Raw genomic sequence first — 27,423 nt, 5'->3', positions numbered from 1 at the left:
TTCACGAGAAAGTCTCACCACCATTTTCCAAGTATTGAATTTCTTCCGGGGTGGAAATCCTTCCGAGCGCCTGATTTCTATGCGGGTACCGTCCAAACTGGTCAATAATGACCTTGTGCTTTTTCTCAAACTCATCATTGACCTTCAAGAAATTTCTCAGATGATCCACTTGGTTGATTAGAATGTCATGACATTCTTTCTCTTCCTCGGAGAGTGTCAAAGTGTCCCTGGCAACAAACTCCTCCATATCCTTGGCTGTATCCGCATGCACTTGAACAGCTTTCTCGTGAACAGCCAGATCTTCAGAGTGCATGAGGGGTAGATGAAACCAAGTTCGATAAGCTAATCGATAGCGGAAGTAAGATGACTGAGTCGGAATGTTCGCTTTGAGTGCCTTGAGGGCAATTTTCTCGGCCAGAGCTGTGCCTTAATCAGTCACAGTACTATATTTAGGATTGAGACGAGGGCTGGGTAGTCAACACTCACGATCAAAAGTTTGAAAGACCAATCTTGATTCGTCTCCTCGGAAGCAATTGCGAGGCATCTGGTCTAACAAAAGGATCATGTTAATCCAATCCATTGGCGAAGCTGGATTCACCGCAGCGATGATATCCGAGTCGGAGGCTCCAGAGTTCACAATTGTTTCCAAAGCTGGGCGGAAATTTGCGCTTTGTCTCGTTAGTTTTGATATATTTCAAGGGTCAGATGTTGAGTACTTACACGCAGAGCTTGTCAAATTCAGAGTCTTGTTTAAACCAGCGGCCCATATCACTCATCTTTGGTAGGACGAGAGCATCCTTGCTTTCCAGATGGTCGAACCATAAGGCATGGACCTCATCGAGGAGAGCTGGCGTGAGAGTTTGCTTCAGCTCCGACGGGTTTGCCATGACAATGGGCGAGGAGTGAAATTTGCGGGTCAAGCTAGGTTGGTAGAATGTGTGGTGAAATGGTATCTTCTCAATTGCTCGCTCCCGGCCGCTTTGGGATGGTCTCAGACCAGTTGCTGGGACCACCACTAGCTTCAAGGGATTGAATCTCGCAGTTTGAACGAGTCTTCTTGTGATTGCCTGTCGAATAAGAGCCATGACGCAGAAATTTGAAATGCGGTCACTTACCCTGCTGCTTGTCATAAGTAACATAGTTCGGGAGTAAACCTGGTAAGTTGGTTACCAAGCCGCCAATCTTGAAAGGCCGAGTCCCGAGATCTTGCGAGAAGCTGAGTCATCATGTATAGTTAGTTAGTTATTTCAACCTCATGGCTCCATGGTCCTTGGAACCTGAAGGGTTTAATGGTTAGCTGTGAATGATGTTTAGTTTATACTGTGTTCCAAGTGTTATCTATGCATATGACGTCCAAGATGTTAGGGCTAGAGGCCAATGTGTATTATGTCAGATAAGGTTATCCCAAAGAGGGCAAAAGATCCCAAAACCTCCCCGCACACTTCTCCTCACACTTATACTCCGCATCTTGGTCATGTCTGCCTGGCACTTTTGATATCTCCATCTTCTTTCAGCTATGCGGCGAGTCAAGAAATCGCGCAATGGCTGTGGGAGATGCAAGAGTAAACGAGTCAAATGTGACGAACTTCAACCAGAGTGTTCCCGGTGCACACGTTTAGGAGTCCGATGCCCTGGATATCTAAAGTCTTTACGATGGATCACTGAGAGTCCTGCCGCATCGACTTCCGAGACCGAGGTCAGGTCGACTGCGCCAAATCAGCCGCCTGTGGTGGCGCAAGATGAGTCGACCTTTGAGCATCACCACTTGGAATCAGGGAGCTTCGACTTGGACGAGTCAAATTCGCTCTGCGATAACCTTTGGGATCTTCCCGGTGGGGGCTTACCCGAATTGACAGATCTATCACCAATGACGGCAGCATCACCGTCTTTTCCGCAATCGAGAGACTTTGCTCAGGACTTCGGCCAGTCTAGAGACGTTGGGGCTGATCTTTCGCATTTCATGTCACTTATTGGACCGACTCCCGCACCTGAGGAGCAGGGTGATATTGCATTGCGAGACTTTTCTCCTGCGACTATTGTCCGCAGCTATCCCCCTATATCTCAACGGTCTGCGCCTCGTAATTTGATGACAATGTCTCGTTCATTGAACAACCCCTCATGGACTCTTATCGAATACTATTTTAAAGAGGTGGCGGCATTGTTCTCAAGTTACGACAGTCAAATGAACCCCTTCCGAACTACGGTTTCTCGTCTTTGGGGTTCCTCTCTGGCAATGTGTCGAACAATGCAAAGCATGGCGGCCGCAACTCTGGTCAACGACTTCCCTCAGTTTGGTCCAATGGGCCGAAAGATGCGAAACGAGGCTGTTGAGATCATTAACCGTGAAGAAGTAATGGACGATAAGTCGTTACTGGCGCTCCTCATGCTCGGACAGACAGCTAGCTGGCATGATCCAACTGATCTAGGTATATCATTCTTCAATACGCTCCGTAAGCAGCTCAACACTATATCATCAACCTCGCACAGCCAAGATTTCAGCTTCAACAAAAACGACAGTAATAATTATCGGTTCTTCGAAGAAGCTCTGATATATTGGGAAATGCTTCTGTCGTTCGTCACAGACAACGACACAATGATCCTATCACAAACCTCCCACTCCTCATCATCAAGTGAGTCTCTCGTTCTCCAACGAGTCCCACATCCCTGGACCGGCATTGCACGCGAAACACAATTCACCGTGCACGAAGTTGGCCAACTGATCCGCCGAGAGCGAAAACGCATTCGATCAAGAAGATACACCTCTCAAGAGGACATCACTCGCGCACAATCAGCAATTGAGAAATCCTTCGAACTTGAAGAGCGCCTCTTAGCCCTAGCCCACCCATCCGAAGCCGAAATAGTCAGTCCCGGCGACGACGACACCCCAGTCTGGCACCTCCTCACCATGGCCGAAGTCTACAGATGCACTGGCCTAATGCAGCTCTACCGCGTCTTCCCAGACCTGCTATACAACCGTCTTCCACAAACATCAGCCTCCACCACATTCCACTGCCCAGGAAGCACAACATCAACCTCAAGAGATCCATTCTTCCCCGTCGATCTAGACAGCATGAACCTCTCAGCCTTTGCAACCCAAAGTCCCGAGACACCAAATCAAGGCCCCAATTCCGCAGATCCCACCACCACCCCTACCCCTACCCCATCAACGATACACCAAACCACAACTCCAATCCCAAATCCAACCCAAACCCCAACCCAGGACCCACCAGACCGCGAAGCCCTCTACAACACCTGGCTAACCGAATTCGCCACAACAACCCTCTCGCGTCTAAAGACCATTCCCCTGGAATCCCGAACCCGCTGTCTCCAGCCCTTCCTGCTAGTCGCCTCATGCTCGGAACTACGTCTGCCGCATCTACCCCTCCAAGCATCCGAGCAGGACAATGACAACGAGCAAGATGGGACTGAGCATTCCACCGATAACAAGTCCAATTCCAATCCCAATGGCGGAACCCATCACCCAACTATATCAATGGAGGCAATTGAAGTCTCGCGCACGAGACAGTTCATCCTGGGCCGATTGAATCATTTCATGCATCTGCTCCCGCCGAAGCCTATTCGTGTTTGTCTGAAGCTTGTCACGGAGGTCTGGAGGCGCATGGATGAGGGTCGGGATGATGTTTTTTGGGTGGATGTTATGTTGGATCATCGGTGGGAGACTACGATGGGGTGACTTGGGCAACTTGGAGGAATGTTTGATGGTGGGTTTCTTGGTGGATGGGGATGTATATGGATTAGTTTTGTTTTTTTTTCTTTTTGATAGATTTTGGATACCCTTTTTGCTCTTGTTTGATTTGTTGGTGTGGGAAAAGATATGGATGTGCTGTCGGGTGGGATTCGGTTCTTGATGCTTGTGTTTGGTATGTTGGTATGTTGGTACGGTTGATGGCTGATGGTTATGGTTGATTCTCTTGTGGAATATACTTCGCTGTGGTTTATTCTAAGCGAACGACGAGAAGCGGTGGGATATGGTGCTTATCCTACAAGGAATAGAAGTGGTAATATTAAAATCAATTGATTGAATCCATACTCCTAAATTCCAATCATCCAGTGGGTAGAACAACCCTCTAAGGGCAAGTCTATTAACTGGGAAATCATATTATGCAAAGAGAGACCTGAAAGCCCGAAAGTTAAAGGATGTGAGTAGCGTTGAAAAGAGGCACGAGCAGAAGGAGAAGGAGAATAGAATAGAAATGAGGATGCAGATAGAGGTGAGGTCATGGCCAAGGGGACATTCACAACAGAGTTCCAAGGAGAATATCAAGGATGAAAAAGGTGGAGTATAATGCATATGGTCGATAATGTGTACAAAGAATGGGACAAGAAGGAGTAGGGGTAGGTTAGGGTAGAGCAGAGTAAGAAGTCCAAGATCCAAGTCAAAACCAGCAGATCGAATCAAGCTGAATCGTTGGCAGAGGTTTGCGGGACTCGGACAATCACATGCGGAGGGATATGCAAGTCAAGTCTTGGCCAAGGCGATTTAGTAAGTAGTAGCCCGCTGCCAGTATTTCCATCCCTCGCCAACACCGACGAGACGTTTGATGCCGTCGACACCAACAGCTTCTTCGAATTTCTGCTGATCAATCTCTTCGCCGCCCTCTTCGTCTGTGCCGTTGCGCAGGACGGCGGGGTAGAGAACACCTACACCGTCACCACCCAGAGTGACTTCGTACTTGTCAAAGCCTTCATTGACGAAGCTGTCTTCGAGTTCTTCTCTGACTTCGGGCTTGGCGTCTGGACGGAGGAGTGTAATGGCACATCCACCTCCGCCTGCACCGGTCAACTTCGTCCAGCCAATGTCGGCATAATCCACGAGTTCACGAATCCGCTCGAGGCGTGGGTGAGAGACCCCAAGAGAGACAAGGAAGCCATGGTTGATGCGAATCAAGGTACCAAAGTGGGCGAGTGTCTTTTCGGAGATACCCTCGAAGTTGGGGTCCTGGATCAAGCGTTGCGCCGAGCAGGTCACCTGATCGATAGAGTCGAGGATAGACTCCGTCACGATAGGGTGGGCTGATTTCAAGTTGCCGACCTTGTCGACTTCTGTCTTCGTGGAACGCGCTTGCCGGGTGTCAACAAGTAGGAGGGGCAGCTCGGGGAATGTGGGGAGCGGCGTAACAGTCGGGGGCTTCGTGTAATCGTCGCGACGGAAGATCACGGCCTTGCCGCCTGCGGCCACCGTGTTGTCCACCCCACTGGGGTTGCCATGAATGCAAAGCTCTCCGACGAAAGCCCAGCGGTTGATACGCTCGATCTGGGTCTCTGCTTCTTCGGGCGGTTGGTCTGGGTGGGGGCCGGCGAGGGTACGGATCTGGAGAAGGAGTGCGGAACTGAGACAGACGCAAACACTGGCGCTACTGCCTAGGCCGGCTCCAATTGGGATGGTGGATCGGAGGGTGTAGATGGCGCCTGGGCTTTGGGGGGAGCCTAGGGAGAGGAAGAGGTAGAGGAAGGCGGAGGCGGAGCGGATGTGGGTTTTGCGATCTGGGTGGCCCTTGGAGACGCCCTGGAGATGTGGCTCGAGCGATTCGACCAGTTCGGGGTCGAGGTCCGTGACGAGACTATAGTAGAACTTCTTTTTTGAGGGGTCGTGGAACTTGTCCCAGGGTAAAGTGTCAATGTCCCAGGTGTGATTGAGACCTAGATCGCGGAAGTTCAAAGTGATTGTGCGCTGCGATTTGGAAAGGGTTGTGACGAGGAGATAGGAGCGGAGGGAAATTGCTGCTGCCATGGCAGCCTTGCCATGGACCACAGCGTGTTCTCCAAACACGATGACCTTGCCTGGGGCAGACACCATGAATGTGGGCGCCATAGGCGATGAAGCCTTGCGAGACATGACTGGCCGTTTGGGTTCCTCCATGTCATTCATTTGCGATTCTGTGGAAGAGGCACTGTCGGAGCTGTCATCCAAGCCATTCTCGCCCCTGGGAGGAATAGGCACCGCTACACCGTTCACGGGGTTGTCAGGGAGAAAGTGGGCGACAGAGCGACGCTGGGGGAGAGCTGAAGCTTTCATGCCGTTCAATCGACGAATAGGGCTTTCGGTCATGGCGGGCTAGAATGTGAGGGGGGGAACAAGGAGGTGGAGATGGAGATGGTGATGCGGCGATGCGGCGATGCGGAAGATTCGATTAGAACTTTGAAAATTAAAGGGGCAAACATTCAACGTGAACAACGCTCAACATAGTCAACGGAATGTCCAAGTCAGAAAACAAGCAATGGAGAGACCCTGGACTTATCTGGAGTAAAGTCGGGGGAGTTCTCGATACTACTGAGTATACGAGGGAACGCGACGCACCCAATCAGAACAGCTGCAATCGCAATTGGTCAGACGTTTAATTAGTGTATAGATCGCTTATGTGTGCAGCTATTCCTCGCGTTCCTAATGGCTGGATTTGGGGTTCTTAGTCGGCTATTTGCATTATTTACTGGATATACTCCTCTTGGGGCTTTCTAGAAGCTGAGAGTGCAGAGATTTTGTGGCGTGCAGTAGCGCCGGAATGATCGACTCTACAGTAAACACAGGCAACGACAAACTTCAACCCAGATAGTTTACAATGGATGGTGCCTTTATGCGCATGAAATAAAAATAGGATATGTATTTGTATCGGTCAGAGTAATGCAAGGGGGCACATACAGTACAGTAGTCACCATCTGCACCAGTCCCGAAAAATCACACAAAATCTAGGCGCTTATGTACGATACAACAGCACAACTTGGTCTAATTTGCAAAGGTCGTCAAGTCATCACAGGTTCATCGTCACGGTCATGCTGTTGCTGTGTACCAAAAGACAAGGCGGCAAGTCTTGCCACAGCACCTCCAAGTCACTCAGGTACGACGCACTGTCCTCTTCGCTTAGTGAGGTGCCCTCCACGGGAGACGGCAGGGTCGTGAAAATAACGGCTGTGTCGCCACTATGCTGGACCATCAACTCATTTAAAATCAAATGCTGGGCTCGGCTGGGTAGGTCGTTGAAGGACAATGGGTGTGAGGCTGTGCTGGGGTATCCAGATGCACTGTTGTGGCTGCGGATAGTGGGTGGCGTGGCAGACGGTCGGCGGGCGTAGATTGAATCAAGTTTGTTGGATCTGGGAGGGGAATTTTGAGCGGCGAACATAATGGATGGCCCATTGTCCTCTTCGGCTTCCGTGTTGACCTTGGCTTCTGGGATTGGAGAGGAGCTGAACCGATTGCTAGATGCAGAGCGGCTCATGGGAGGCCGTCGCACGGGAGTTTTACTCTTCGGCGAGGCGTCATCTTCCGTTGCAATGATCGATGGCACCGGGAGGCTGGTTGGGGTATCTTCAACGCGAGGTGTAGGTATCTGTGTATTGGGAGAAGCCGAACTAGGACTGCCGTCATCAGTCTTGGACCGACTAAGAAGCCGCGAGGGACCAGCTCCAGGCTCAGGGGTGGCTATATCCCCATCATTGATCTCGGGTTCGCTAGTGTAACCTTCCATTTCACTGTCCGAGCTTGAGCTTGAGCCGTCCGAACTATCGTAGTCGACAAAGGAATCCAACAATCGATGTGTTTGCATACCAAGGTTCACTCCACCTAGAGCTCGGAAACTTGAAATAGACCGTCTGCGGCGAGTGGACTGGATCAATCGTCTCAGGCCAGATACTCGCCGGCGCAGATTTGTGGATCCACTGTCTTGACTCGATGGACCTTGCCAGCTGTAAGCTCTGTCCTGTGGCAGGCTGTTGCTTCCCGTATCAATAATCTGACCCTGGTCTTGAGCGCGAGCTCGCGAGATTCCCTGCCACCATTCTTCTCCTTGCAAAGTGGATCGAACCTTCTCTTGGGAATCGGCTGTGGCTGATGAAATATCGCCGTTTACAATGATCCGGTAAGCCTGGAGGTCACCGCAAGCAAGCCAGAATACCAAGACTTCAGCCTCAATCCGTAGTTTCTCAAGAAGAGCCTCAACTCGTGCTCTTTCATCTTCCACGTCGGTCTCATACTCCACAAACACTGCCACTCGGATTTTGTAGGTCTTTTTCCATGAGGGCACAGTGTTCAAAATACAGCCCAGCTGAAGGATAAGAGTGTATGTGTCGAAATTAGTCGTGAGCACGTTTTGTTTGCTTTCGTTGTCAGCCCCGAGCTCGGCCGACATTTGAATCGGCCACAAGTCGATATATTTCTTCGTGTGACGACCGTGTGCGTCGGGTAGCTCTAGATCTTCGAATCCTTTTGCTACAGCAACATTGATTCGTAGCTTGAAAAGAAGATCCTCAAGTATTGTGACGTAACTCTGACCACTCATCGGCGGGCTTTTTGGTCGATTCTGAGGCTCGTCTGTTCCAGGGCCCTGGGATGAGGAACGCCTTGTCTTGGAATCTCTTCGACCGGTGTTCGAGAAAGTTTCAACGAGCGACTGGTCTTGTCGGAATTGGTCGATCACGACAATATTCGGGCGCATGCCTCCCAACCCTGAGTTCAAGACAATGTTCCGCATTCCCCATTCTGCTGCTGGAGAAATAGAAATATTCACAAAGGCTTTGATCTTGGAATATTCAACGAACTTTGTCCAGGCCGTATGTTGACGGCGCGCTTCAGGGACGGCTGCAGAAAAGTCATCTGTCACAAGAACATGAGCTAACACAAACAAAGCTCCTTTTTTTAACGAATTGCAAAAAGAGACCATCTTGTATTGTCTGTCGAGATCACTGACAAACAACAAGATTTGAGGACGCCAGAACTTGACATGCTCCTGGCGAAGACGGAGCAGGTATTTGCGCACTTGGTGGTAGATCAGGCTCTGGCTGACATCGCCCCAGGGTTTTGGTGGCGAGCTATAATGAATTAGCAGGAACAGCATCACCAATATGCTAACACATCCCGAAGCATAGAGTCCATCCACAAAGAACATGCTGACACCACTGACCAACGTTCCGGCCGCTGCAGTCTGCCAATTGAAGTAATGGAAAGAAGGACGGAAATTGGGCGCAGAGCCAATTTTCAACAGGAAACAAGCAAGATTCATCACAAGGAATGTCATCAGGTAAGTCATAGTGACAAAGGATGCGATGCGATTAATGTCGAAAAGCATTGTGACTTGGGCGAATACAAATGTCACTATAATTGCATAGACTGGCTCGTCGTTTTTGCGAGTTCCCTGGCCAAATATGCCAATCCCAGGTAGGAGGCTGTCTCTTGCGATAGCCTGAAGGAGTTTCGCAGACCCAATCACACCCATCAGGGCGGAGAAAAAGCTGGTTGCGAATTCTCCAAGAAGGATGACCACGTCGGAGGCATTGACCTGAATTCAATTAGATCATGCGATCATCTTTATGCAAATTATAACTCACAACTTGAATCACATTCACGTTGTTATAGAATGACTCTCGGGTGACAGACGCTGCCATTGCAAGAATAACAAGCCCATATGTGACAAATGTCAATGCCAGCCCGGCAAGCGTACCCTTAGGGATAGCTTTGCTTGGATTCTTCAAGTCGCCAGACATACTTGCACCACTACTACCGGTCAGTAAGCTACGATTGGGGGTGTGCTCTCCCACTCACGCGAAAATGCCTCCTGTGGCAGGGAAGAGAATACCAAAGAGATCTTGGAAATTCTCACGTCCTTTCAGTTGACTTCCTGCGGCCCCCTTGGTAAGATGTGGTTTAAGATTTCCCATCAAAGTCTTTAAACGAAGTCCTGTGAACTCAACGCCAAGATGAGGAGAAGAGAAAGGCTTCATGAAAAGAGCGGAAAGTGGAATGCTGAAGGTCGCCACAAGTAGTATGATAAGAAGCCCATTACTCGCTCTGGCGAAAATGGAACTTCCTGCCAAACAGATACCAGTGCAAAACACAAGGATAACGGTACCCCAGAGGTACTGCCACCAGAATCCTTCTTCGAGGAAATTGGCCCAATCGCCGGACTCTGTGCCGAAGTTCTGGGTAAAGCAATCCACTAGACCGACAGCGTTCATTCCAGTGTTAAAGACGTAGCCCAGGTAGAATACGATGCCGATTGAGCCACCAAACTCAGGACCCAGGGAGCGAGAGATCAGGTAGTATGCACCGCCTCCTCGAACAGTTCCATTTGTTGCGATTGCGGACAGAGACATTGTTGTCACAAGGTTGATTGTGTACGAGACAAGTAGCAGACCTTCAATTGATTAGCATAGGCCAAATCATCTACGGAAGTCTACTCACCTAGGATACCCAGTACACCAGCTTGTCCTAGAATAAACCCGAATCTAAGGAACATGAGAATGCTCAGCACATTCAAAGTTGTCGGAACAAATACGCCAGAGAAGGTTCCAAGCTTCTTGGGTTCGTCTACCGATCGAGACCGATGTCCCTTGTCCTTCCTATCGACGCTAGAGTCGCGCAGAGGACCTGGAGGTCCCATTTGCGAGGAAGCAGTCTCTCTGCTATCTGTGTTCTCAGAATTCTCTCCTCTATTATGCCACCATTTCGAAATTCCTCTAACATAGTCGGTGGGTGATGAATGGCGCTGATCCTCCGCGGGTTCTGACGAATTCACTGGCTCATACGGACGGGCCCATCGAGTCGGTGGCCATTGTAATAACCGAGTGCGTTCATCGGCGGGAGCCTGGCTCGAGTCGCCTGGAGCTAGCCGCGAGGTATCTTCTGTAGCACTGCGCGTGGAGAAGTTGGGTCGTCTGCGAGACAAGGAGTCGGAGGATGTTCCGGCTCGTTCAGGCGTCATAGCAAAATGCAACGTCTATATGGACATAAGGCCGATACTCGAATGTACAAAAAGAAACAAGAGAAGAAGTAGAAATTCAAACACATGAAGAAACCAACCACCCACCTACATCATCTCGCAGGTCCGATAACAACCAATGGATGACGCAAAGCAAACAGTGCAAACACTGTCAGCTTGGATCCTCGCCGCTTAGCGTCTCAGACCACTCCTCAGTTGCATCTGGCTGTTTCACATTCTGAAATCGTCTCCTGGAACATTGTCGGTCTAAAGATTGTTCATGTCCATTCTTCGTTTTTAAAATATCCCTGGGGCTCACCCTGAGACCACATTTATAATGACAGATAACGGAGAGGGCTCGTCCCTAACTCCAGCTCGATCTGTGCCAATAGCCTCCTCGGTACGCTCGAGGTCCCCCGGGCCTGAGAGTGGTACTAGACAGGCTTCCATTGCACGACTTGCGTCCCCGGTACCCTCCCCGTCGTTTGGAACTTCTTTGTCTTCTCGGCAAGGGATTCCAGCCGGTCGACCTATCGCAACCAACAATGAGCAGGACTTCTCGAAATCATTCGCTCATACAGCTTCACTTCCCGGTCCTGGACAATCTATGATTGCGTCTCAGCTTCAAGAGAGCCTGGGTCGCTCACCGCCGAGGTTTGGAACTCCGTCGCGAAACACTGGGTCTCCAGCGTTGCATCTAGATCCCCGGCCGGTCGCCTCACAGTACGGATCTTTTGATACGAAGAACGGACGCCAGTCACCCGGCCCTGGAGTGGCACCGTATGAAGATCCTGAGGTTATCAAAAGACATCTGGTGACTGATCAGGGAGATGGCCAGTCAGATATTGCGGCCAGCATAGGAGACGAGCACTTCTCAAGTTTACAACTACAGGGTGGTGATATTACACGACAGGTGTATCGGTGGGCAGAGGATGCTGAGGCAGAAGCTGCAGGTCGATTCATGCGCAGCAAGAGTTTCAGCGTCAGCCGACCAAGGCCAGAGCATGAGACGGAGGATATCGACACAATTCGTGTTCCAGGAGGCTTCCGTAGAGACTATCTTCGGAGAGCTGCTGGTAGCCCTCACCGTGGAAGTGCCCAGGGGGATATTGGCCCTCCCCAGCTACCTACCACAAGCTTCTTGGAATTCTTGACCCTTTATGGTCACTTCGCTGGAGAGGAGCTGGAGGAAGATGACGAGGTCCTTGGGCCTGATGAATACTTTTCATCCGATGCTTGGGATGAGCCAGAGGAAGGTAGAGAGTCTGGTGAAGATGCGGCACTATTGGCTCCAGAAACACCAGGTCGGAAGAAGAGAAAGCACAAGCAGCGTTCACCGGTTGGCAATACTACGACAACAGGTGCTGTGATGTTACTGCTCAAGTCGTTCGTGGGTACCGGTATTTTGTTCCTGCCCCGTGCCTTCTTAAATGGTGGTATGCTCTTCAGTAGCATGGTTTTACTAGCTGTGTCGATTTTGAGCTACTACGCCTTCATCCTTCTCGTCAACACCCGCATGAAGATCGATGGTTCTTTCGGTGACATCGGTGGTATTCTGTACGGCAAGCACATGCGACGAATCATTCTTGGGTCAATTGTCCTTAGTCAGCTGGGCTTCGTGTCAGCGTACATCGTCTTTGTTTCGCAGAATCTGCAGGCATTTGTACTTGCTGTGAGCAAGTGTGCTACCTTCATTGACATCAAGTATATGGTGCTTCTGCAGCTTATCATCTTCCTGCCTTTGTCTTTGGTTCGGGATATCAGCAAGCTCGGATTCACCGCGCTCATTGCGGATGTGTTTATCCTCCTGGGATTGCTATATATCTACTACTACGATGTCACCACGTTGGTCAACCAGGGTGGTATCTCCGATGTCATTTCCTTTAACCCGACTACATGGTCCATGTTCATCGGTACCGCCATTTTCACCTACGAAGGCATAGGTCTCATCATTCCCATTCAAGAGTCGATGAAGCAACCTCACCGCTTCCCTGGTGTGCTTGCTGGTGTCATGGTTGTTATCACCATCATTTTCCTGTCTGCCGGTGCCCTAAGTTACGCGGCATACGGATCCACCACCAAGACTGTCATCCTTCTGAACCTTCCCCAGGATGACAAGTTTGTCAACGTGGTCCAGTTCCTCTACTCTCTCGCCATTTTGTTGAGCACTCCGCTGCAGCTTTTCCCCGCGATCCGTATCATGGAGAACGAGTTGTTCACCCGTAGTGGCAAGTACAACCCATACATCAAGTGGAAGAAGAACGGCTTCCGTTTCTTCCTTGTTATGATCTGTTCTGTTGTCGCCTGGTGCGGTGCCGATGATCTTGACAAGTTCGTTTCGCTGGTCGGAAGCTTCGCTTGTGTTCCATTGATCTATGTTTACCCGGTATGTTCTTCTCTATGCAGATTTCTCAATCACCTACTTACCATGTCTTAGCCCCTTCTGCACCTGCGTGCTTGTGCTCACTCCAAACGTCAAGCCATCGCCGACGTTGCCCTCGCAGTCTTCGGTGCCATCTGTTGCGTCTACACGACCTCCCTGACCATCGGGAACTGGCTCGGTCCTGAGGTTCCTCAGAGCCCGGGATACTGTGACTCTCATTAAGATCTTGATTATTTCTTTGACTGTTGTAGAGCGTGGCGAAATGGCCCTTTGATCTTGTTGCATTTCTCTTGCTTTCTATACAACCCTAAATTGTGGCATATGGGGTTTTTCTGGTGCTTCGACGCTTGGACGAAGCTGCGTGTTCACAATCTTGACCAAAGTATCACTACATCAGGCGACTGTAGGTCGAGTGGTGCTTCTGTACACATACCATCCCGGTTTTTGGAATCATATCTACCGAATATGTATTTGATCTTTCTCCTTGTCTTTTTTCGCCAAGGTCAGCAAATGAACTACTTAGACTAACCAGGCATTTGTCTTCAATACATTCAAAAAATCGAGACATTCCAAATTGAAATATGATTCAAGTGCAAAGAGCCTATGTACAATGGCTACCGGAACACCACAGCTGCAAAGCATTTAGTGTCGATAGATAAGAATCTTCCTCAAAACCGCAAGTCCTCTTTATATGCCTCATCTATTAGCATTGCCTGAAACCCCAGATTTTCAGGCTCAGACAAGACCATCGGACCACATGCGGACATACAACGCTGCAGAACGAGAGATGATGCCTATGAGAGCCCCAACAAGAACGAAAAGTACACCCAATATAATCTTATCGGACTATTTAAGCACCGACCTCGGGAGCGGCAGCACCCTTAGCGGCAGCCTTCTCAGCGAGCTGCTTTTCCCGGCCACCGAAGCTGTAGAGAGAACAATATGTAAGCATATAATTCCGGGGATTATGGGCGCTAAACAAAGCCGGACGGTCTTATCTTGGACGGTAACGTACTTCCAGTAGTTGAGATAACGGTATGCCTGGGTAGACTGGGCACCGAAGTTGGTCAGGTGGCAAGCGAAGAGCAGGTAGTTGGCAGGTGTGACAGCGAGGGAGTAGCGCATGAAGGTAGCGGCGTAGACGACAAGAGCACCGGTCATGGGGCCGGAGATGCTATAAGTGAAGCTATCAGTACAATCGTCCCGAAACAGACACACAGAGCAATAAACGAGAGTTCAAATCTCCCTGGTGTCATGGATCCAAAACATACATCTCAGCATCCTTCTGCGTGTCCATCACAGCGGCGATGGGAATACCGAAGTTGGAGACAGGGCCCCAGAAGTCTAAGAGGCGCCATTGACAGTCAGCAATCCGCGTAAGTTCTCGACGGGTGGTTTCCATCCAAGCGCGCCGTTCCGGCGAAGGCTCATTCCTTCGACCCTCGACGTCGCTTCCAATGCTTATGTTCTCGTGCGGTCTCGTTGGCCGATCTCGGTGCGGGAAGAGCTTCGGGAAACTTGGCATCGATACGTACGAGTTGAGCAGACATAGTCCAGCACCGAGTTGGAGCGGATCTTGGCGTTGATTGCCTTGATGAAAGCAGCCATTTTGAAGTTACTGGGAAAGTTCCTGCGGGATTGGGGGTCGAGGAGGTGAGGTCGGTATATGGAGGTTGCGGAATTAACTCGAGGGCCCGGCGTTCGGCGGCTGTCACGTGAGTCACTACTACGTCGATTGGGATTTAGAGATAGAGCGAGTATTTCTTTCGATGAGAAATTGGAGGGTTTGGCGTGAGTCGTAATTAATCAATGTGACTGGCATTACAATCTGGATTGTATTTGGGACTATACTAACCAGATGCGTTCGCCGCATTTACAAGCTTGTCACCGGGAGATATACACATCGGCATTTAAATTTTATATATATGAAAACAGTAATACGCAAGTCAACTTAGAGAGTTGGAAAAGGAGAGCCGTGTTAAAGTAAGCTAGCATTAATTTTTAACCTAATGCAAATTTCATGAGGATTTTGGTCTTTTTGTCCCCGGCCCTTGACACGACCTCCGTCCATGCGCCACAACGCCTTGCCCAATAAAATGTGGGTTGATCTAGCCGGTACGCATATCATTTATCCACTGGAAGCGTCGACAGTGGTTTCTTTTCAGCGCTGAGTGGTGCTTGTTTCTTGCCAGTTGAAATCAGATCGCCGATGATGTCAAGCGTAGAATATGTCTCTGTACACAAGTCCATTTACCTGCCAAATCCAGGAGGAGGGTACCCACGTCCCTGTCCAGGAGGCTGGAAGCCAGGGGGAGGTTGGAAACCGGCAGCTAATTCCAATGTTAGCGCTGCGCATGGGAAAGAGGCTGCTGTGTAGAAACTTACGGGGTCCGCCTTGGGGAGCAAATCCGGGAGGGGGAGCAAAGCCGGCTAGATCGTACATAGTCAGCATGTGGTTTTATCAATAGGGTAACTGGAATAATTTACGAGGACCACCAGGAGGACCACCACGTCCAGGAGCGAAGCCTGGAGGTGGGGCACCGGGGAAACCAGCAGGGGGGAAGCCAAAGCCACCGGGAGGAGGAGGTCCCCCGACACCAGCAGCTGGACCGCCGAGTCCGACGGGCAGGCCGCGGCCAGCTGGCTTGCTGATACCAGGGCCTGCGGCGAGTGTAGCAGCGGCGCCAGGCCCAGCGGCGCCGAGACGGGCTGATGGGTCGGCGGGGGGAGGACCGTCAACGGAGCATGAGACGACTTGAGTGCCGCGCACGATAGTCAGACCGAGGGTTCGCTTCTCTTCTGCTTCGATCTGCGGGGCGCTTCCGGGGGCGGCAGCGGGCTTCGACTTCTTCTTAGTACGACGGAATTCTTCTGTGTCGGCGAGAACAAGGTTCATGTGCTATGGAGAGGTAAGATTAGCTGAGATATATGGATTGCTGAGCAAGATCATGTACCTTATCAAATGCAAGCATCTGACCGGTCATCTGGCGACCGTCATTGAGGGTCACCCTCATCCGGTAGTTGATCTATATGAAATGTTAGGCATTCTCAAGCGCAACAGGCTATAGCCCAAGTAAACTCACGAGGTTTGCCTAGAAGAAAGCAGTTAGCGATAGCCATTGACACGGGTTGAGGTGCGGATAGGGACGTGGAACTTACCATCTTGTTTGCGGCCATGGTGGCTGGGAAGCGCGCACGTGTGCGACTTGGAAGATCAAAAAATAGGAAACAGTAGATAGAGCGAGACTCTCTACTGTGGGGGAATTGAGCGACGGCGCGAGTTCTTCGTCGTTGTCAAGCTTAAGCTCTGTCGGGTGGCAGTTCTTGATATTTGGTTAGTAAGCATTGAGTCAGCACCATCTTTATGGATGCCTGAGGACTCAATGGCCATGCCCCACTTGTCCCGATTAGGCAGACTCAGGGCTCTCTCATCACGTGCTGAAATTGAGCCCACACAAACCACTTTCACTTTTCTCGTGATCGATCCATTCCTTTAGTCGACAACTACTTCACGCCCATCAACCGCCAACATGGTAAGTCCATTTAATACACAATCACACACAATTACATCCTACAAATCACTTCGAAATCTCTCTCATTCTCCAAAAACGCCAACTTCGCGAAAATTCGAATCAAAATCATTCTAACGAAATGCAGTCGTCCGAGGCCCAGGCATCCAACCCCATGAAGGAGCTTCGCTTGTCGAAGCTCGTTCTCAACATCTCCGTCGGCGAGTCTGGTGATCGTCTCACCCGTGCCGCCAAGGTGCTTGAGCAGCTGTCCGGTCAGACCCCCGTCTACTCCAAGGCCCGTTACACCGTCCGTACCTTCGGTATCCGTCGTAACGAAAAGATCTCCGTCCACGTTACCGTCCGTGGCGCCAAGGCCGAGGAGATCCTCGAGCGTGGCCTCAAGGTCAAGGAGTACGAGCTCCGCAAGCGCAACTTCTCCGAGACCGGTAACTTCGGATTCGGTATCTCCGAGCACATCGATCTCGGTATCAAGTACGACCCCGGTATCGGTATCTACGGAATGGACTTCTTCGTCTGCATGTGAGTTGCCCGAAGTGATAGCCCTCAGAGGTGCACAATATTCCTATGAAATGTCAACTGACAAGAATTTTAGGGGCCGCCCCGGTGCCCGTGTTGCCAAGCGTCGCCGCTGCCAGGCTAAGATCGGTGTCAACCACCGCATCAACGAGAACGAGACCATCAAATGGGTTAGTCCATCTTCCAAGACTCGACTTGTCTTCTTGCTAATCATTCTCGAAAATAGTTCAAGAACCGCTTCGACGGCATTGTCCGGTAAAGGATTTAACGACGATGATGGGCGGAGAAGGTTGATATGCGTTGTATAAAGCACTCAACCATAAACGAAAAGGCTCACTCGCCATTGAGAAAACAAAAAATCGCCTCGGAACAACTTCGGCGAGGCTCGACAGAGCTTCTTGTTCTCTGCACAGGCATGGTCTTGATTTCCTATCACGGCAACTAGGATAGGCGTGTTAGGGGCATGAATGAATTATTCACATTTTACTGCTGCTTTTCCCTTTTCACAATGAGGCTTCACAACAGGTGATGTTTACCGCATAACCATTGATGAAAAGGTTGGCGGGCACTTGGTCGGGCACTCGACCGATACCAAGTGCCTGACCAAGACTCGCTTGACATCGCCTCCCCGGCTTTATCAAAGAGTTGGTCTCTTCCCTCGAGGTTACTCGCTGTGGATTGAGTACCTGGCCTATCTTTCTGTCCCTATCCGCTTAGGCTATGTAAGTCCACGTAGATGTAAATTGTCGTAATCCGTAGAGCACTGGTTTTTGCTTGACGACCATGCATTCTGATCCATCAAGCCCAAGCATGGAATAGCCCGTCATAAGGCTTCGGCCGTGGCACGACCTGCTCCAGCCAGGCTCGTTGCCCCAGTCGAATCAACGTGTCCATCGAGGCTAATGATGATCTGGTCTGATCCATACCATGGCTAGACAGGTCCATTGATTCCGAAGTGGGACCATTCTATATTTACTTCATCACGGCTGTTCAGAGCTTAAATCACTTCGAAGGATGATGCATGTTCCACGGCGCTTGTGCTGCAAGGTGAGCGATGAACAATACAACAGTCAGTCTTAGTCATAGCTTCTTATGCAAATTCACCTTGATATTCAATATTTCACTGCTCTTACCATCCATTGAACTTTGGTTAGCGGCAGAGATTGAGTGCGATATATATATATCTGTTCAGCAACCCTCTCGATGTTGTATATTGATTCCGTCTTGGTACCATCATTTCCCGAAGTTAAGCCATGAAATGCCAACCGCTTGTACAAAAGATTGATAAAAAATCACATCAATAGTAAATCGCCGTGGTATTTATTTGGAAGGGCTCCCAAGGTCGTCACTTTCGGATCTTAACATGGAATTCGGACAACTACAGCATGAAGGTAAAATTTGCAGTCCAATATATTTGGCATGAGGGTTAAACACTTATATCCATGATCGAACGACTAAAATGACCAGCACAAAGAATCACCCCGGTTAAAAGCGATAACCACAACCACCAATAACCCTTCAAAGTAGCTCACTTCTTCTGATCAGCCATCTCAATCATCTCATCGTGGGACTTATGATCCTGATCAGCAGCCTCCAAATCCATACTCTTAGCATTTGCAGACTCATCAACAGCAGCCGTGACAAACTCAAAGCGACGACCGCGCTTCTCAGGCCCAACAGAAGTAGTCAGTGCAATACCAAGCGCAATAATGGCAGTAGCCACCCCCATCACAGGCCCATATGCCGGAACCCGATGACCCGAAGGACTAGTCACCCAAGTCGACTCAGAAATAGCATTTACGATCTGCGCTGATGGCGAGGAAATCATGTTTCCAATCTGGTATGTGAGACCGGGGAATGAGGACCGGAAAGCGGGAGGTGAAAGCTCATTCAGGTGGATTGGGATCACACCCCAAGCTCCCTGAATGAAGAACTGCATGAAGAACCCTGTCACGCTAAGGTTTCTCTCGCCTTGGGGGAGGATCCATGCTGGAATAAGGACGCCAGAAACTAGTGCAGCGACGATGATTGCGCGACGACGACCGAAGAATTGTGACAGATAACCAATGATGGTTCCACCTACACAGGCGCCGGTTTTCATTAGAATGGAGGCCCGGGAGGCGGCTGAGTTGTCGAGTTCCTTGGAAGTGCGCATGAAAGTTGTATAGGAGTCTTGTGAGGTATGCGAATAGAAGTTGAACTATACAGGGACTGGTAAGATATTATCCATCAAGAAAAGTATTGGTGGGTACATACCCAAGTCATCAAAATGACACAGTAGACGCACATGCGCCACTCCTTCGCCAGCATGGTTCTTGTTTCTTTCCAGAACTCGCCCGCGGACATTGTCCGCTTGCCAGCCTTTTTGGCTTCAAGGAATTGCTTTGATTCAGGGAAGCAGATACGAAGAAGACCAATTCCAATTGAAAGACCAGCTGGGAAGCGTTAGTGATATCCAGCCTTTTTGTGTATGGCTGGGGACTAACCTGCAATCCAGAATACTGTCTTCCAGCTCTCGGTTGAACCACCAACACCGAGGTTGGCACAAGCTGCGAACACATAGCCCATTGAATAGCCCTGTTGGAGAATACCGGACATGAGACCTCTTGCGTTGACACTAAGATTGAAAATGTCAGTTGGTGTCACGAAACCCTAATTGTGAGGATACCGTGGCCCTCCTTTTGATATTCTGTTGCATATGCTTTTGCCCATTTTTGGGTAACTTGGGTAAACCATGCATATCATATGACGACAGGGACAGGAAAAGATTTATGACAGTTTTTCCACTTACGGACAATGCTCCAGCGCCATAGCAATAGCGTTTCCATACACACCGCCCATGAAAAGACCAAAAAGACTTCTCACAGCCAAGAACTGCTGGAAGGTATGGCTATAGATAGTAGCAATCTGCAAAAGACCCAAGATAATCATGTTGACCACCATTGGCCACTTACGACCATATCTATCACCAGCCAATCCAAAGCCAGCAGCGCCCACACTTCTTAGAAGAAGAGTTAAGGTGATGGCAGTGGTTACATCTGTCTTGGATCTTTCGTAATAGTCAGACAGCTTGACAGTTTGGATAGAGAGAGCGTGGAAATCGAATGCATCGGCCGTCCAAGCAGCAAGTCCAACAAGAAAGAACAACCAGTCTCGTGCCGACAGCTGCATCATCAGACTGATGGGATTCTGGATTGGCTCTGGAGATTGCCATTCTGTGTGAGACTCGCCGTATTCATTGGTTACCTCAACACGCTGCTTCCAGATAAAGAGATCTTTGAAGGACTGGCATGCCTGTGCGAACATGCCACTCGGGATAGGATCGGCCAATTCATTGGAAGATGCCATTGCGGCGAAGAATAAATAGAGGTGTCTGATTGACAACAGGGTGTCCGTAGAAAAGTTCAGGGAATTCGATAAGAAACCTGTAATTCTCCCGGAATCTCTGTGGCATATTCCATTCAAATCACACGTCTAGATCCCCCGTTTTATACCAGACCATCACGACCCACCCCCGCAACTTCATCCCGCATTTTCCTCGTGGAGGTCAATAAATACCGCTGCACCCCAGGTGCACCCCAGGTTGTTCCGAGTGACCACGCGGGGACATACCGCTCCGCTGACCAGCCAAGCAGATGCCAAGCAGCATAGACCTCCGTGCCCTCCAATGCCAGACTGCCATACGAGAGACATGCCGCACAATACGCTTTAAGGCTGGCTTGGCGTGGGGATGGTTTTGTCTAGAGATCCTTCCGGGCTTGGCTAAACTGGCAAAGACAAGCTCCAACAAGGACGGATGGCGCTGTGCGCGCGGCCATTGCTCAGCTGCGCCGAAAACCTTGAGTCCAAGATGGGCCGATATGCACTTCAGTGGCTCCGGCTCGGGATCAAAGTTGAATTTGGGGCTTAGAGCCCGGGAGGACTTCCTTCGGGGCTCTAGCGGGCTGTTGGCAGTCGGTTATATTGGACAATACTTATCTTTGTTGGGGAAGTGGGGGGTTGATGGCCACACTGTTGAAGGGTGAGTGCTAGTCCAAGGCTTAGTATACCGGTACAAGGTATGTATGGTATGGTATGTTAGGTCATGTTGGAGTGGTGTATAGTGCCAGATGACGTCCTGGGGCCTGGGAGATGAGGCGCTGTAGGTTGACAGGCCATTGGTCCACTATTGTGGACCGGGTGTTAAGGGGTCTTCTCAGGTGCAGCTATGGGGTACATATCGCTACCGTACACTGTCCTGTACAGTGTACATCTCCAATGCAGGTGAGAGCCTTTGTAGTCTGGTTTGGAATGTTGGTAATATTAAGGTCACTTCCGGCTTTGACTAACACTTCAAACGCTTGATTTTGATCATTCTCATTATCCAGTAGTTTCCCATAAATCAGCAAAGCTTGTGCCAAATGAAATAATATGTTGTAAAATTATGGAATGAAGTGGGTGCTGAGATAGCCACCTACGTGTAAACAACCAAACCACCTCGTGGGCTTCAACGGGTCAGCTATAGATCGCCCTAACGTTGCCTAACTCAGTCCAACTTTGCCATTTGAAACACCCTGCAAGCTTCAAACAATCTTTACAGTCATCTCACTTTTCTTTTTTCTGTCCTATCTCTCACTTGTCTGAATCCTCTGCTCTGGAACAAATCAACCCCCAAGCCCCTGCGTCACGTGACCGCTCATAAGCGACACCTCAGCAACGACGGCGGCCTCCTGAGGTCACTTCCGCTGCCCATCGCAATCAACCCCCCCTCCCTCTCTTCCTGACATCTTCATTCTCCTTTCCTTCTCCTTCTCATCACTTTCACTTTCCGTCACTTCTTTTCATCATCTCTCAATTCCTCTGCTTTTGCGTGGCGTTTTGTCGGGAACTGGTCGTACAGCGGCCAACGTAAATATGGCGCCTCTCCCCATCAAGTTTACAGAACTGGTCAATGTAAATGATTGCCCCTCATCTCCCTCCTGTTGCGCTTGAAATCCTGAGACTGACCGAAGCTTTCTTTCACAGTTGACCGCAGTTGGCATTGCGGTATGTATACGATGATCCCGGTGATGTGTCGCGACGAGCTTCCGCTGCTTCACGGATGCTTCGGCCGCGCATTATAACCTCTCTAGGGGTTCTGGATAGCCTACTGACTTTGTTTACTACAGCCGGAATCAATTGGCTTCACATCCTGCGTAAGTTGCCCAATGTTTACCCAATGAATGCGGGACTATTTGACTAATCTGGCTGCTTCTTCTAGACACTAGAGTCCGATCACTACGTGTGTGTACGCCAGAAACTTGATACAGACGATAAGCCCCAAGTCATCATCATCGACCTCAAGAACAACAATGAAGTCCTCCGCCGTCCCATCAACGCGGACAGTGCGATCATGCACTGGAACAAGAACATCATCGCCCTGAAGGCACAGGGCCGAACAATCCAGATCTTCGACCTTGGTGTGAAGCAAAAGCTCAAGTCAGCGGTCATGAACGAAGATATTGTTTACTGGAAATGGTTCAGCGAGAAGTCCTTGGGTCTAGTCACGGACACCGCAGTCTACCACTGGGATGTCTATGACTCCACACAACAGAACCCTGTGAAGATGTTCGACCGACTCCCTAACCTGAGCGTATGTGATCCTCCTGGATGCAGTCAATCTCGGAATGCTAATTGTGAATATTTCAGGGTTGTCAAATCATCAACTACCGTGTCAATGCCGAGGAGAAGTGGATGGTAGTGGTTGGTATTAGCCAGCAACAAGGCCGTGTCGTTGGATCAATGCAACTCTACTCGAAGGAGCGTGGGATTTCTCAGTTTATCGAAGGTCACGCCGCTTCTTTCGCCAACATCAACGTTGAAGGCTCCCCTCTACCACACAGCCTCTTCACCTTTGCCGTTCGCACTCAGACTGGCGCTAAGCTGCAGATCGCCGAAATCGACCACCAAGAACCTAACCCCCGATTCCAGAAGAAGGCTGTTGAGGTCTACTTCCCCCAAGAGGCGGTTAATGATTTCCCTGTTGCTATGCAGGTGTCCAGCAAGTACGATGTGGTCTACCTTGTAACCAAGTATGGCTTTATCCACCTTTACGATCTCGAGACCGGTACTTGCATCTTCATGAACCGTATCTCCAGCGAGACTATTTTCACCACAGCGCAGGATTCCGAGGGTGCCGGTCTGGTTGGTGTGAACCGCAAGGGTCAGGTCCTGTCGGTCAGTGTCGATGAGACCAACATCATCCAGTATCTGATGGAGAACCCTGCTATGTCTGGCCTTGCTGTCAAACTTGCCTCGAAGGCCGGCCTTCCTGGTGCGGACCACCTCTACCAGCAGCAGTTCGACAACCTTATGAACCAGGGTAACTTCCCCGAGGCCGCCAAGGTTGCCGCCAACTCCCCCCGTGGATTCCTGCGTACTACCGAGACCATCAACCGATTCAAGAACGCTCCTCAGACTGGCCAGATGTCAGTCATTCTGCAGTACTTCGGTATGCTTCTTGATAAGGGCTCGCTCAACAAGTACGAAAGTGTGGAACTTGTCCGTCCTGTTCTTCAGCAGAACCGCAAGCACTTGCTCGAGAAGTGGATGCAGGAGAAGAAGCTCGAGGGCTCGGAAGAGCTTGGTGATATCATCCGCCCTTACGACATGAATCTTGCTTTGAACGTCTACCTTCAGGCCAATGTTCCCAACAAGGTTGTTGCTGGATTTGCCGAGACTGGCCAGTTTGACAAGATCCTTGCATACTCAAAGCAAGTCGGTTACCAGCCAGATTACACACAGCTCCTCCAGCACATTGTCCGTGTCAACCCCGAGAAGGGTGCTGAGTTCGCTACCCAGCTTGCTAACGAGGAGAGCGGCGCTCTGGTTGATCTTGACCGGGTTGTGGATGTGTTCCTCTCCCAGAACATGATCCAGCAAGCTACCTCATTCCTTCTGGATGCTCTCAAGGACAACAAGCCCGAGCACGGCCATTTGCAAACCCGTCTCTTGGAGATGAACCTTGTCAACGCTCCCCAGGTCGCTGATGCCATTCTCGGAAACGAGATCTTCACACACTTCGATCGTCCTCGTATTGCCCAGCTTTGCGAGAATGCTGGCCTCATTCAGCGTGCTCTTGAGAACTCTGACGAACCCTCTGTGATTAAGCGCAACATTGTCCGTACTGATAAGCTCAGCCCCGAGTGGCTCATGAGCTACTTCGGTCGCCTTTCCGTCGAGCAGAGCTTGGACTGCATGGACACCATGCTTGAGTCGAACATTCGCCAGAACCTCCAGTCTGTCGTCCAGCTTGCCACCAAGTTCTCTGACCTTCTTGGCTCTAACCGTCTGATTGACCTTCTGGAGAAGTACCGCACGGCTGAGGGTCTCTACTACTACCTGGGAAGCATTGTCAACCTGAGTGAGGACCCCGAGGTGCACTTCAAGTACATTGAAGCTGCCACTACTATGAACCAGGTCACTGAAGTCGAGCGTATTTGCCGTGAGAGCAACTTCTACAACCCCGAGAAGGTGAAGAACTTCCTAAAGGAGGCCCACCTGACCGAGCAGCTGCCTCTGATCATCGTCTGCGACCGTTACAACTTCATCCACGACTTGGTTCTCTACCTGTACCAAAACCAGCAGTTCAAGTCTATTGAGGTCTATGTGCAGCGTGTCAACCCATCGCGTGCCCCTGCTGTTGTTGGTGGCTTGCTTGATGTTGACTGCGATGAGAGCATCATCAAGAACCTGCTTTCCACCGTCGACCCCTCCGTCATCCCTATTGACGAGCTTGTCTCTGAGGTCGAAACCCGCAACCGCCTTAAGCTTCTCCTGCCCTTCCTCGAGGCTACCCTCGCTACCGGTAACCAACAGCAGGCCGTCTACAATGCTCTTGCGAAGATCTACATTGACAGCAACAACGACCCTGAGAAGTTCCTGAAGGAGAACGACATGTACGACACTCTGACTGTTGGAAAGTACTGCGAGAAGCGTGACCCCAACCTGGCCTACATTGCCTACCGAAAGGGTCAGAACGACCTGGAGCTCATCAGCATCACCAATGAGAACTCAATGTTCCGCGCCCAGGCCCGCTACCTCGTTGAGCGTGCCGACCCCGAGATCTGGACCTTCGTTCTTAGCGAGAACAATGAGAACCGTCGCTCCCTTGTTGACCAGGTCATTGCCACCGCCGTTCCCGAGTCCACTGAGCCCGACAAAGTCTCTGTGGCCGTCAAGTCATTCCTCGAGGCTGACCTTCCTGGTGAGCTGATTGAGCTGCTCGAAAAGATTATTCTGGAGCCTTCGCCATTCAGTGACAACGCCAGCTTGCAGAACCTTCTCATGTTGACCGCAGCCAAGGCCGACAAGAGCCGTTTGATGGACTACATCCACCAGCTCAATGAATTCTCTGCCGATGAGATTGCTGAGATGTGTATCAGCGTCGGTCTGTACGAGGAGGCATTTGAGATTTACAAGAAGGTCAACAACCCCTTGGCTGCCGTCAATGTCCTTGTGGAGAACATCGTCAGCATCGACCGTGCCCAAGAGTTCGCTGAGCGTGTTGAGTTGTCTGAGGTGTGGAGCAAGGTTGCTAAGGCTCAGCTGGATGGTCTCCGTGTCACCGATTCGATCGAGTCTTATATTCGCGCTGATGATCCTTCCAACTACAACGAAGTCATTGAGACCGCTACCCATGCCGGTAAGGATGAGGACCTCGTCAAGTTCCTCCGCATGGCTCGTAAGACCCTGCGCGAGTCCGCCATTGATACTGGTCTTGCCTTCTGCTTCGCCCGTCTCGACCAGCTTGCTGAGCTTGAGGACTTCCTTCGTTCCACCAACGTTGCCGATATTGAAACCTCTGGTGACAAGGCCTACGCCGAGGGATACCACCACGCCGCCAAGATCTTCTTCACCAGCATCTCCAACTGGGCTAAGCTGGCCACTACCCTTGTTCACCTTGAGGACTACCAGGCTGCTGTTGAGTGCGCCCGCAAGGCCAACAGCGTCAAGGTCTGGAAGCAGGTCAACGAGGCCTGTGTTGACAAGAAGGAGTTCCGCCTTGCTCAAATTTGTGGTCTCAACCTCATTGTCCACGCCGAGGAGTTGCAAAGCCTTGTTCGCCAGTACGAGCGTAACGGATACTTTGATGAGCTCATCACTGTCTTGGAGGCTGGTCTTGGTCTTGAGCGTGCCCACATGGGTATGTTCACTGAGTTGGGCATTGCCCTGTCTAAGTACCATCCCGACCGTGTCATGGAGCACCTGAAGCTGTTCTGGTCTCGCATCAACATTCCCAAGATGATTCGCGCCACCGAAGAGGCCCACCTCTGGCCTGAGCTGGTCTTCCTGTACTGCCACTACGATGAGTGGGACAACGCTGCGCTTTCCATGATGGAGCGTTCCACCGATGCCTGGGAGCACCACTCCTTCAAGGACATCATCGTCAAGGTTGCCAACTTGGAGATCTACTACCGTTCCTTGAACTTCTACCTCCAGGAGCAGCCTCTTCTGCTCACCGATCTCCTCCAGGTGTTGACCCCCCGTATTGACGTCAACCGTGTTGTCCGCATCTTCCAGAGCTCCGACAACATCCCTCTGATCAAGCCTTTCCTGCTCAACGTCCAGTCGCAGAACAAGCGGGCTGTCAACGATGCCATTAACGAGATCTTGATTGAGGAGGAGGACAACAAGTTGCTGAAGGACTCTGTTGACCAGAACGACAACTTTGATGCCGTTGCCCTTGCCCAACGTCTTGAGAAGCACGACCTTATCTTCTTCCGCCAGATTGCGGCCAACATCTACCGCAACAACAAGCGCTGGGAGAAGTCTATTGCTCTGTCCAAGCAGGACAAGCTCTACAAGGATGCCATTGAGACCTCTGCCATCTCTACCAAGACCGACGTTGTTGAGGATCTGCTCCGCTACTTTGTCGATATTGGCAGCCGCGAGTGCTACGTCGGCATGCTCTACGCTTGCTACGACCTCATCCGCCCAGATGTCATCATGGAGATTTCATGGCGCAAGGGCCTGCACGACTTCACCATGCCTTACATGATCAACTTCCTCTGCGAGCAGACCCGCTCCATTGAGATGCTCAAGAAGGACAACGAGGAGCGCAAAAACCGCGAAAAGTCTACCCGCACCGAGGATGACAACACTCCTATCTTGCAGGGTTCTAGACTTATGCTGACCCAGGGTCCCGCCCCTGGCAGCCCCATGCCCTATCAGTCCAATGGTCTGACACCTCAGGCCACCGGCTACCGCGGATTCTAGAGTGTGAGCGATTCCTTTGACTTTTGCATTTTGTAACATACAGCGG

The 27,423-nt window shown here is 50.6% G+C and overlaps 10 protein-coding genes across 10 annotated transcripts; 4 read left to right on the top strand and 6 right to left on the bottom strand.

Annotated features, from left to right (window-relative positions):
• Position 1: 1 nt before the first annotated feature.
• On the bottom strand, positions 2-1,139 carry N7511_009635 (DUF924 family protein; the record flags this gene model as incomplete). The annotated part of the gene is made up of 4 exons (XM_057132012.1): positions 2-420; positions 487-668; positions 721-1,067; positions 1,116-1,139. 4 exons carry the CDS (start codon positions 1,137-1,139, stop codon positions 2-4), a joined length of 972 nt encoding a protein of 323 aa, XP_056980000.1.
• A 377-nt stretch (positions 1,140-1,516) lies between these two features.
• On the top strand, positions 1,517-3,694 carry N7511_009634 (Zn(II)2Cys6 transcription factor; the record flags this gene model as incomplete). The annotated part of the gene is made up of 1 exon (XM_057132011.1): positions 1,517-3,694. One exon carries the CDS (start codon positions 1,517-1,519, stop codon positions 3,692-3,694), a length of 2,178 nt encoding a protein of 725 aa, XP_056979999.1.
• An 807-nt stretch (positions 3,695-4,501) lies between these two features.
• Positions 4,502-6,070, bottom strand: erg12 (mevalonate kinase; the record flags this gene model as incomplete). Its single annotated transcript, XM_057132010.1, has 1 exon — positions 4,502-6,070. The coding sequence occupies one exon, from the start codon at positions 6,068-6,070 to the stop codon at positions 4,502-4,504; it is 1,569 nt and encodes a 522-aa protein (XP_056979998.1).
• A 697-nt stretch (positions 6,071-6,767) lies between these two features.
• Positions 6,768-10,712, bottom strand: N7511_009632 (putative cation chloride cotransporter; the record flags this gene model as incomplete). The annotated part of the gene is made up of 4 exons (XM_057132009.1): positions 6,768-9,290; positions 9,340-9,505; positions 9,554-10,145; positions 10,193-10,712. The coding sequence occupies 4 exons, from the start codon at positions 10,710-10,712 to the stop codon at positions 6,768-6,770; spliced, it is 3,801 nt and encodes a 1,266-aa protein (XP_056979997.1).
• A 334-nt stretch (positions 10,713-11,046) lies between these two features.
• On the top strand, positions 11,047-13,314 carry N7511_009631 (putative amino acid transporter; the record flags this gene model as incomplete). The annotated part of the gene is made up of 2 exons (XM_057132008.1): positions 11,047-13,095; positions 13,147-13,314. 2 exons carry the CDS (start codon positions 11,047-11,049, stop codon positions 13,312-13,314), a joined length of 2,217 nt encoding a protein of 738 aa, XP_056979996.1.
• Positions 13,315-13,942: 628 nt separating this feature from the next.
• N7511_009630 (pyruvate transporter MPC1) lies at positions 13,943-14,853 on the bottom strand (the record flags this gene model as incomplete). The annotated part of the gene is made up of 4 exons (XM_057132007.1): positions 13,943-14,018; positions 14,108-14,266; positions 14,364-14,436; positions 14,628-14,853. Coding segments are annotated over 4 exons (534 nt in total), but the record flags the coding sequence as incomplete, so codon positions are not given.
• Positions 14,854-15,342: 489 nt separating this feature from the next.
• N7511_009629 (small nuclear ribonucleoprotein-associated protein) lies at positions 15,343-16,269 on the bottom strand (the record flags this gene model as incomplete). The annotated part of the gene is made up of 6 exons (XM_057132006.1): positions 15,343-15,422; positions 15,478-15,522; positions 15,580-15,991; positions 16,047-16,118; positions 16,176-16,184; positions 16,252-16,269. The coding sequence occupies 6 exons, from the start codon at positions 16,267-16,269 to the stop codon at positions 15,343-15,345; spliced, it is 636 nt and encodes a 211-aa protein (XP_056979994.1).
• A 353-nt stretch (positions 16,270-16,622) lies between these two features.
• N7511_009628 (60S ribosomal protein uL5) lies at positions 16,623-17,400 on the top strand (the record flags this gene model as incomplete). The annotated part of the gene is made up of 4 exons (XM_057132005.1): positions 16,623-16,625; positions 16,750-17,144; positions 17,218-17,311; positions 17,368-17,400. The coding sequence occupies 4 exons, from the start codon at positions 16,623-16,625 to the stop codon at positions 17,398-17,400; spliced, it is 525 nt and encodes a 174-aa protein (XP_056979993.1).
• Positions 17,401-18,669: 1,269 nt separating this feature from the next.
• N7511_009627 (carboxylic acid transport protein) lies at positions 18,670-20,489 on the bottom strand (the record flags this gene model as incomplete). The annotated part of the gene is made up of 4 exons (XM_057132004.1): positions 18,670-19,341; positions 19,398-19,576; positions 19,628-19,758; positions 19,933-20,489. The coding sequence occupies 4 exons, from the start codon at positions 20,487-20,489 to the stop codon at positions 18,670-18,672; spliced, it is 1,539 nt and encodes a 512-aa protein (XP_056979992.1).
• Positions 20,490-22,034: 1,545 nt separating this feature from the next.
• N7511_009626 (uncharacterized protein) lies at positions 22,035-27,377 on the top strand (the record flags this gene model as incomplete). Its single annotated transcript, XM_057132003.1, has 5 exons — positions 22,035-22,073; positions 22,146-22,166; positions 22,289-22,315; positions 22,381-22,752; positions 22,809-27,377. The coding sequence occupies 5 exons, from the start codon at positions 22,035-22,037 to the stop codon at positions 27,375-27,377; spliced, it is 5,028 nt and encodes a 1,675-aa protein (XP_056979991.1).
• Between the last annotated feature and the right edge of the window lie 46 nt (positions 27,378-27,423).

The sequence above is a fragment of the Penicillium nucicola genome (assembly GCF_028828085.1).
Source record: "Penicillium nucicola strain IBT 29836 chromosome Unknown utg000010l, whole genome shotgun sequence".
In the NCBI taxonomy this organism is placed as follows: domain Eukaryota; kingdom Fungi; phylum Ascomycota; class Eurotiomycetes; order Eurotiales; family Aspergillaceae; genus Penicillium; species Penicillium nucicola.
The sequence above is the reverse complement of the archived record's forward strand: the minus strand, read 5'-3'. Positions and strand labels throughout refer to the sequence as shown.